The sequence below is a fragment of the Polyodon spathula genome, chromosome 27 (genome assembly GCF_017654505.1).
Source record: "Polyodon spathula isolate WHYD16114869_AA chromosome 27, ASM1765450v1, whole genome shotgun sequence".
Classification (NCBI taxonomy): Eukaryota; Metazoa; Chordata; class Actinopteri; order Acipenseriformes; family Polyodontidae; genus Polyodon; species Polyodon spathula.
Window position 1 is genome coordinate 2922686 of NC_054560.1, and position 10226 is coordinate 2932911.

The window sequence follows — 10226 nt, forward strand, 5'->3', positions numbered from 1 at the left end:
GCTTGTTTTTTAATTTAAAGATGTAGATTTCCCTCAGGTGGCTGTTTTTTTTTTTTTTGTTTTGTTTTTTTTTTTTTTTTTTTTTAGTGCATTTCGTGTTAAATGCAAACGATAGAGAAACTCCGGTTTCAATAAAAGATAACCTACATTTCGTTTAAAAAACTTGGTTTGGGTGTCTGTTTCTACGAGTAGCTCAGTTTGTATTACACACAAGCTTGAAGCTTACTCACACACACACACACACACACACATCTAGGCTCTCCTGTCTGTGTCCAGTCGGGATTATTAACGGCCAGTGTAAAAACATGTTCACATCCATCCCCTGCCTGAATGATTAGATGAGATCTCTTTGGAAATGAGAATGCTTGTAAACCGGAGACTTAAAAGGAAGATTTTGAGTCCATTTGGTTTTAAAATCCATTTTCCTGGCTTTTAGTAGCTTCTCTAATACATTCACTGCATTTTAAAAAGGCTTACAAAGTACATTACTATTAGTCCCCCATGCTTGTATCTTGCAGGACTGAGTCACAGAGGTCTGTTCAGTTCAATTGATATCCTTGTGTGTTGTGCTTTACTGAAACTGCTACTGGCAGGAGAACAGAATGAAACATTTTCTTTGAAAAGGAGACACTAGCAAATTGAGCTTGGAAAGAACAAAGACAATCTCATGTCAGACTGTACTTTTAAATGCAAACCCTGTCACCTGCTTTGATAAGCTGTTATAGTGGTTATGATGAACTGATTTGCAGGTTGTCAGAAATCCTGGTTAATTTAATCCTGTTCATATCAACCGTAAATCTTTTGTTCACTTTGTAAACAAAATGGGTCTATCACAGTAATATAGAAAAAGCTGCAGTACAGTATATGCGACAATTGCAAATTGATTTTGCTGCTGCTAAATGCTGACATAATTTAAGGGTTCCCATGGTACTGCAAGTTAAACCTTTACATAAACAAGCTGTTATATAAAATGCGTTCATATTTTAATCAAACCTTGTAAATTAAAGCACAGCAATTATGCAGTCCTGGAGCGATTTCTTTAATTTAAGCCAAATATCGGACGCTACTCTAATAATACTTTCATTTCACTTTGTAAGAATACATGAATCTAGCAGCATGGATGAGTGACTGCACCACAAGAGTGCACATTAACCCAGTGAGCAATGCCTTCATACAGAACGTATAGCACAGTCAAGGTTGCCATATCTGCTGCTTTCCTGTGGAATTGGTCTACTTTGAGAAGCCCACCGTGGGAATTTTGTTGCAGTCGCGGGTTTCAATTTGTCTTGTTACTTTGCATGCTTCTGCAGGTGTTGGTGCTTACATTTTTTTACATGCATGGTCCAATCAAAGTAAAATAAAAAAAAAAAAAAATACAAAAAGGGCATAAAACACTTCTCATAATTCATATATTGCAAAGTGGGTCGCTTTTGTCTATTTATACAGATCAGCTCAGATCTCATCTGAAATTTAAGGTCATCATTAAAGTCTTTTTTTTTTTTTTAATGCTATTTATACATCTATTTAACGTCATTGTTTATTGCTGTTCATTTAAAATAGATGTCTGTGTCAGGGTTTATACTGAAGTAGGGCAGTTTAAGGCACTTTAAAATCCCTGAAAATACACGGTTACATATTGTGTTTCAGGTTATTCATTGTAGGTTTGCTATTTTTTTAATCTACATGGTTTTCTCTTTGGATCATTTTATTATATGTGGAAAACAATGTAGACCCCTAAAAAGTAGACCAAAAAATACTCTGTAATTAAGCTGTGCCGCTCTTTTGTTGCCTTATAGCCTGGAATTTTTTTTTTTCGTTTATCTACATATCTACTTCCAAGTGAAAAAAATATTCTAGAAATTTGTAGAAAATTAATTAAAAATAAAAATTGAAATAGCTTGGTTACAAGTCCACCCCACTTGTAATAGCAATCCTAAATTAGCTCAGGTATAACCAATCGCCTTCAAAATCACACACCAAGTTTAGTGGCCTCCACCTGTGTTAAATTGGAATGATTCACATGATTTCAGGATAAATTCAGCAGTTCCTGTAGGTTCTTGGGTAGTGTATTTCAAAGCAAAGACTCAACCATGAGCACCAAGGTGCTTTCAAAAGAACTCCGGGACAAAGTTGTTGAAAGTCAAAATATCAAAGGCCTTGAATATCCTTTGGAGCATGGTCAAGACGGTTATTAAGAAGTTGAAGGTGTATGGCACTACCACGACCCTGCCTAGATCAGGCCATCCCTCCAACCTGGATGACGGAGCAAGAAGGAGACTGATCAGAGAGGCTACCAAGAGGCCAATGGCAACTTTGCAAGAGCTACAGGCTTTTATGGCCACTGGTCAAAGTGTGCATGGACAATAATATCCCAAGCACTCCACAAATCTGGCCTGTATGGTAGGGTGGCAAGAAGGAAGCCATTACTCAAGAAAGCCTACCTTGAATCCTGTTTGAAGTATGCAAAAAAACACTCAGGCGATTCTGTAGCCATGTGGCAAAAAGTGTTGTGATCTGATGAAACTAAAATGGAATGTTTTGGCCTAAATGCAAAGTGCTATATTTGGTGCAAACCCAACACAGCACATCTCCCAGAGAACACCATGCCTACTGTGAAGCATGGTGGTGGCAGCGTCATGTTATGGAGATGTTTCTCATCGGCAGGGACTGGGGCACTTGTCAGAATAGAAGAAAAAATGAATGGAGCAAAGTACAGAGAAGTCCTTGAGGAAAACCTGCTGCTCTCTGCAAGAAAGCTGAAACTGGGACAGAAGTTCACCTTTCAGCATGACAACGACCCAAAGCACACAGCCAAAGCTACACTTGAGTGGCTAAGGAACAAAAAGGTAAATGTCCTTGAGTGGCCCAGTCAGAGCCCCGACCTAAATCCAATCGAAAATGTGTAGCATGTCTTGAAGATTGCTGTCGATCAACACTACCCAAGGAACTTGACAGAGCTTGGTAAAGAATGGTCAAATATTGCCAAATCTAGGTGTGCAAGGTTGGTAGAGACCTCTCCCAACAGACTCACAGCTGTAATTGCTGCCAAAGATGCTTCCACCAAGTATTAACTCTGGGGTGGAGACTTATCCAATTATGATCTTTCAGTTTTGTATTTTTTATATATCTTTTTTTTTCATTAAAACCTTTTTTTACCTTAACAGTGTGGAGTATGGTGTGTAGACAAGTGGAAAAAAATCCTGATTTAAATGCATGAAACTCTGGCACTGACACAACAAAATGTGAAAAAAAGTTCAAGGGGCTGTACACTTTCTATAGGTACTGTATACTGCATAGGCACTGAAATGATTAACCCTGTTTTATACTGCCCACTACATTTAATAAGGTGGTCGCGGTACAATATTGATCTTCATAAATATTTGCAAAGCTGCTCATGTTGTGGTAGTTTCACCTATTTGCATTTGTTTGAAATGTGAGCACCAGCGTTAAACAGCATGCATGACGAGATCTGATCAATATTAAAAGATAATATTGTTTGGAGATGGCGCCACACAATAAAAAAAAGAAGCAAGCAAAATGTCCATTATGCCCCCTCGTGGCCATGTGATAGTAGAGAGTCGAGTAAATACAGGTAGCTGTAAATACTAATAAATAAAAAAAAAAAAAATTAACTGAAGGTAAAGAACAGCGTACACACAATCGAAGAGGAAGTTTTTTATTTTATTTTATTTTATTTTATTATCATTCTGGACTAAACTACTGTCAAAACATGCACCGGATGTCGTTTCACTGTACTGGCGGAAGTTGGGCCAGGTCCCGCGATATCAAGCACTGCGAGAACAAGAACGGTCCTTTCTGAAGAGATCCTGGCAAAATGGTGGGTGATGTGATGTGGAGCTGGGTCTGGTTTGCACAGGCAATCTCACTCCATCCGTGCAGAAATAGATAGAAACGCCGCGTCACAGCGACACGCAGTTTCTTTGAGCACTTGTGTGTGTTATTGAGCTGGGAATTGTGAGATTATGACTTTCCTGGCTGCGTGTTTGTGTGCTGTATGTCAGCCACCTAACGCGGGTCTGTTTTCCTTTAAGTTCGCCACGGAGCGCCTCTGTATCAAACACAATGCAGACTCTGTGCTTAATGTTTGCAGATATATTGTTTATGTTTCTTTATCTTGCGTTATTTCAGACCCGTCGCCTTCCGTAAAACGAGTTCATTAAAGGCCTAACCAATACAGCGGGTACCAGACTGGCCCATGAAATGATTATTTTGAAGGTGTTTTCGTATAAAAGCACCCCCGCTCTGCTGGTCCGTTATCCTGCATGTGTCTCTTCTGTTATCAGTAATTGTGGCCTGTTTGTGTGGCTGTTTTATTGAATGGCTAGTGGTCTGTGTCTTCTTAACAAAATTAAATAAACTGCTTCATTAACCATCCTGTCGTCTGTAGCTAAACGTTAAACAAAACGTAACCAAATTATATATAGTTAGACTGGAGTAAACGTATTTTGGGTTGCATACAGTACTAGTTTGCATAGACCCACATTGTCTACTGTATGCACAAGTAAGAAGGCAGCTTTAGAATTACAATTGTCAGGTGGTGTTGTGTGATAACTGTGTTGGATAACAATGTAAATAATTCAGAATGATACAGAGTTCTGCCTTTCTGTAATGCCCTATATTGTTACACTGATCTGGGGCGCAGTTGTAATGTGTTAAGCCGGTTTTCCTTTCTCCACAGGCAGAAGTCGAGCAAAAGAAGAAGCGAACCTTCAGGAAATTCACCTACAGGGGTGTTGACCTGGACCAGCTCCTGGACATGTCCTAGTGAGTAGCCATCCTGTTCTACACAGCTTTTCCCCCTCAGAACCTCACAGGCTGGGCTTGGGATGCAGTGTGCCGCTTGCTGTTCTGTCCCTATACCAGGTAGAGGTGCTGGAGCTAACTGAAGCCTGGCTTCTTCCCAGAGGTGTGTGAAACTGCATCCCAGACATGTAGGGAAGGCTTTATTTGGAAATTTGGGGGAGGACCAATCCAGCTCTCTTGAAAGACATTTAACATGCCCCTTGCATGAATAACTTATTGATCTGCTTTGTAGAAGTTAGGATGCTGATTGACAGGTTGTCAGAAGCTTTGGTAAATGTAACCCTGTTCATACTGAACAGTCAAGCTTTTCATTCTGAACTGTCCTAGAAGGCAACTGGAAGGTGGCACTGTCTAGTGACTTGATGGCCTTTTCCTTGGCCTTCATGTCTCATTCCAGTGCCAGATTAAACCCAGCTTGCAGAAGGGCTGGGCTTCTGATCTGTAGCCTCTCCCTTTCGAAGGCTGGGGACAAGTATTGCGTTTCCTACAGCCCTCAGTAGTAGGGAACTTGTTTTGGTGGGTTGCTGCTTTGATTTGAAGTCGATGCAACAGGGCTGTTGCCACATTGAACATATCGCGTGTAGCACACTATAGGCAAATGTATTTTTAATCTGTTGCTCTTAGGCTTTGCAACAGTCTGCTCTTCCCCATTGTTCATATAACCCTTTCCAAGTTTTCTGTGTAGCTCAATGTTGCCTTTGAATTGAAGTGCTTTTGAGCTGGTTTCATGTAAATGGCAGCAGATGTCAGAGCTGAGCTGCTGTCTCTTCCCTGTAGCGAGCAGCTGATGCAGCTGTACTGCGCCCGCCAGCGGAGGAGGCTGAACCGTGGGCTGCGTCGCAAGCAGCAGGCCCTCCTGAAACGTCTGCGCAAGGCCAAGAAAGAGGCTCCGCCCATGGAGAAGCCAGAGGTGGTGAAGACTCACCTGCGCGACATGGTGATCCTCCCCGAGATGGTGGGCAGCATGGTGGGAGTGTACAACGGCAAGACCTTCAACCAGGTGGAAATCAAGGTGAGGCCAGCACGCAAGGCTGTGCGGGAGACACGTACTGAACCCAGCGGTGTTGCATAGTCTGTATGCCGCAGTGGACCAAATCGGTTGTTGGTTTCGAAGCCAAGCAAGCTGTTAGTCGGCCAGAACAATCAAATCTCCACTGGCATGCTGTTAGTACAATCTAGCATGAAGACTGTCCATGCATCAGTCATGTAATGCCCAGTTCTCACTACCTGTAATGCGCGATAAACAAGTTTGGGAAAACGTTACTGAGTGGCAGTCATGTAGCTGGTGTGTTGATCGCACATGGGTTAGGTAGTGTGGATACGACAGAAGTGGCTGAAAGCACAGACCAGAATTTCCAGTTTAAGGCATATCCATTTTTAAAACATTAGTGTAATGTAGTCCTACGTAGGGCTTATTGGCTCTAAATTTAACTCTAATCTTGGACTACCTAATGTTACCTTGAATAAGATAACTGGTGCTAATCTGGGTCTGAAACTAGCATGTATTTATTACTAAACATTATATGCTATATTGGCATTTGCTAGTATTGATGGACACATTGCTCTGACACTGCTGGCCTGACTCCCTTGTCTCTCCTCCAGCCCGAGATGATTGGCCACTACCTGGGCGAGTTCTCCATCACCTACAAGCCTGTGAAGCACGGTCGCCCTGGTATTGGTGCCACCCACTCCTCCCGGTTCATCCCTCTGAAGTAAAACTACTGCAGTCTCTGTATGTAAATAAAAGAGCGATCCCACCGACTGGCAAGCCTCTGTCCCTTATTCCCTTTGCACGGTGCTGCTGGGCTTGAGGAAGTGCCCAGCGTAGCACAGGTGTAATAAGCTGGAAGTGTACTGCTGTTTTGAATTTCATATTGGCTTGGTGATTTGGGTAGGCGTTGACTACTAGCAGTGCCCTGGGGCAGGGCTAGGAAACCCAGTCCCTTCATTATTGTACTTCCTTGGAGTGCAGTGTAATGAAGGATTTGGTGGAAGTCTTTGCAGTAGAACAGTCTACCCTGGCCTAGGAAGAAGCAGGTAACTTGTTTATCTATTTCTGCTGCTAATGGGTGTTATCCTAATAAGATATTCAAAACTAGCATGGTAGCAGAACTTAAATTATTGTGGGTTAATGTTGGTGAGTCCTGTCATATATACACACACACACTGTCAGCATGTTTGCTTTGTCTTTATAAAACCTGCGCGCTGTGTAGCTGTGCCTGTGGGAACACAAGTTATTTTGTGTTGTAACAAAGCTGGAAACTTGATCATTTGGGAGAAAGAGAGTAATGCAGGCAGGTCTGTCGTGAATATAGCTTGTCAGACGCTTTTAGGCTTAAGCAACCAGGAGGCAAAGCAAAATTGATTGAAGAATAAAAAAACTTGGATCTGAACTTTTCATGTTGGGTTGATTTGGAATAAAAGCTCAATTTGGGATTCTTGTATGTTGGATTAAGGTTTTGCTAACTTACTCCAACAGTTTATCCTTCATTTTGATTGTCCTTTCACTATAGTGAACCCCTCGATATAACAAACAAAAAGCTTGTACCCCAACAGGTTCATTATAGTGAGGGTGTACTGCACATTTATATCTAGATTAGACAACTGAATGTCCTATTCGCTTTAGTTAGATGTTGGAAGTTATGTGACCTAATGCATAACCTTACTGACCTGTCAATTTCCTCTCTGTCAATGGCTTGTGACTGCACTGTATACTGTGCATTACAAATCCCACAGTAGGTCAGCATTCTCGGGGAACCAATAAGAGTATTTAATGGAAGTGATTTGTAGGAGCTGATTTTTAAGCTGCGTGTGTGGGGTGGGGGGGCAGTAATGCCAGGTTTAAAACAAATATCAAAGAATTGATGTGAAAACCTACATTTTAAAACTGTGTCCTAAGCTCAATCCGTTCCTTTTGTTGGTAAAGGTACTGTTCACATCTGATCCAAAATAGCAGCATGTTTAGACCAGTGAAAGCATGTTTGTTTTCCCTGATATGCACCTACACTACACAATTCACTGCTTGGAGAATTCAGCTCACCATCTAGTCCAGTGTGAAATACAAGTAGCAACGTGTCGATCCCAGTCTATGGTAAGGTAGCTGCTTTCCCCACAAGCTTCTCTGAAAGGTACGTCCGTGACCGATTAAGCCTCAAACACACAAACCAGCGGATTGACTGCTGAACAGCTACAGACCGGGAGAGAGGGCGTCGCTCACCCTGGCGCCTAACACGTTGCACGTTAAAAAGCCCTGGCAGGGGGAGGCGCTGCAGGTTGACTTGGAGGGCCTGGTGCTGTAGAGCTGATAGGCAATGAGCAGGCAGAAGCCCTCAGTGATAGCCTTGCCCAGGAGACTGAGGAAATGCATGTGATGCCTGGCCTGGAGATACTGTGAACAGGAAGATGAGCTGCAGGCAGTACAGGTTGAAGGGAGTGATGGGGCTGTGCTGGTCGAAGCAGGCAGCGTGGCAGGCTAACAGGCTGGTATCGCAGAGGAAGCCTCCCTGTCTCTCCAGGCTGTCTCGCCCGCCCAGCAGCAGAATGAGGAGCCGCAGGAGGGTGGCAGTGGAGAGGCAGGCCCGGGACAGGGAGCTGGAGAGCAGGCCGGTGCCACTCGGAAGCATCGTCATTCTCTCCCTGTAGAGCATAGCAGCCCGGCAACCAAAAGGTGGGTTTCTGGCTTTCATTACATGGTTTGTGTGCTGATGAGAAATACATGATACATTAATGTATAATGGCAATAATCAAAATAAGAGAAATGGTTTTTCTCCTAAGAGCAGAACAGCACTGCATTCAAGGAAGCTTTCCAGTACATTATTACAGGAAACAGTGATTGAAACATGCAGCTGCTAATATAATAAATGTGTAAAACCAAACAACTTATTCTAATGCTCATTAAGGACTAATGTAAATCAAGGTGACCATGCTGTTGGCAATGGATCAGCCCCAATTGGTCCCGAGCCCATTGAAAACATGCTTCTAGTCTCTGTGACATTACAGTCTCTAACACATCTATTAGTGTACTGTCTACATCCTCAGTTAAAGCAACTGCAGTTCCTATTCTTTTTACACATGCTTGTTAACTCATTCAGTTAACTACAGCCCACACTGGCTTAGCTAAAGCACAGACAAGCAGAACCAACGGGAGTGATAAGTAAGGCCCATTGGGTTAACTCTTATTGATCATCTGTAGAACCAGGGCTTAGAACAAAAGCAACAAAATGAAACCTGCCCAGAGTGTTAGCCTGGTGAGCATCTTTATAAATAACAATGCATGGAGCTTTCTTTAACCTGGAGCAGCGCAGCTGCCGGTGTTTAAGAATGCCAGTCGTCTGACTGAGACCAGTGTAGTGAAGTGGAATGCATGCCAGGTAAGATACAGCTCTGTTGATATTGCTGCTGATGCTTGACTTGCAGGTTTAGTCCTCCGGTCCTCCCGTGGTTGTGATTTCGGTCCTGGGGTTTGGGTAGTGCCTGGCGATGTGCCGGTCCTGGCCCTATGTTTAGTCGTTTCCAGCTCAGGAGAGCTGTGCTAGTCTCCCACCCCCGATTCTCCTTGCCGTACTTGGCCTTGGTAGTAGAGGTGTGTGTAGGAAAAAGAGACTGATTGAACAAGTTTCATAAATAATTGTTTCCATACCTTTTGTCAGCTGTGGCTCTTGTACATCTTTTAATGTCTGTATATCCGGAGCAGTCTGTTCCAAACCCTCTCTCTTAATCCTATATACTGTGCTTTCTCTCCAAGCTCTCCTGTTTTGCCCCAAACACACGCAGCTGCACCCAGATGCTGCAGGTGTTTGGTCTGTAGACACCCTGGTCAATGAAAGGAAGTCAGAACCAGCAAAGAACACACCTGCCTGGGGAAAGCAAGCTAAGTCCTTCTACCAGTCAAAGGAGAAATGCTTGCAATTGACTGCTTTCACAGACAGTAGCACTCGCCTAGTGTGTGAAACCAGCTGAATGTGGTTTTAAGTGGTTCAGTTTTACAAAATAGTTGTGTAAATGCTCCTTGTCGTGCTCTCCCGTTTGCTATCTCAAATGGGCAGTTTTGAAAGAAACACATGCTAGTGCAAAACAGATTTGACGTGGTATCTTGCACTCCCCATTGTGAGGCAATACAGTTGGAACACGAAAACAGAGCTTTCATACTGGGGGGGGGGGGGATTTTAGGAATATACTTGAAAAGCCAACTGGGTCTGCCTAGAAAGTATGGAGGAATAAACAAATGAATAGTTACCAGCACCAACAACATGTATAATTATACTGTATGAATGGAGAATAAAATCTCACTAGTTAATGGAATATTTACAGACACTGATATGGAATACTGCAGTGGCCTCTTGTGGGGAGAAGCTGTCACTGCAAGCTCGTTCTGCAGTTTGAGCAGGCTGGTGATGCAAGAG

The 10226-nt window shown here is 42.9% G+C and overlaps 1 protein-coding gene and 1 non-coding gene across 2 annotated transcripts; both read left to right on the forward strand.

Moving 5' to 3' along the window:
• Positions 1-3777: 3777 nt before the first annotated feature.
• LOC121301173 (40S ribosomal protein S15) lies at positions 3778-6585 on the forward strand. Its single transcript, XM_041230313.1, has 4 exons — positions 3778-3838; positions 4700-4785; positions 5602-5836; positions 6427-6585. The coding sequence occupies exons 1-4, from the start codon at positions 3836-3838 to the stop codon at positions 6538-6540; spliced, it is 438 nt and encodes a 145-aa protein (XP_041086247.1). The 5' UTR covers positions 3778-3835; the 3' UTR covers positions 6541-6585.
• Positions 5167-5298, forward strand: LOC121301684. The gene has a single exon (XR_005947641.1). It is a non-coding gene; the product is annotated as a small nucleolar RNA SNORA35 (small nucleolar RNA).
• Positions 6586-10226: the final 3641 nt, after the last annotated feature.

What these genes read in the sequence shown, in the direction of transcription:
- LOC121301173 (XM_041230313.1), top strand. An exon ending in CAGCTCCTGGACATGTCCTA is followed by an intron (nt 4,786 to 5,601) that starts GTGAGTAGCCAT and finishes TCTTCCCTGTAG; the next exon opens with CGAGCAGCTGATGCAGCTGT. An exon ending in TCAACCAGGTGGAAATCAAG is followed by an intron (nt 5,837 to 6,426) that starts GTGAGGCCAGCA and finishes TCTCTCCTCCAG; the next exon opens with CCCGAGATGATTGGCCACTA.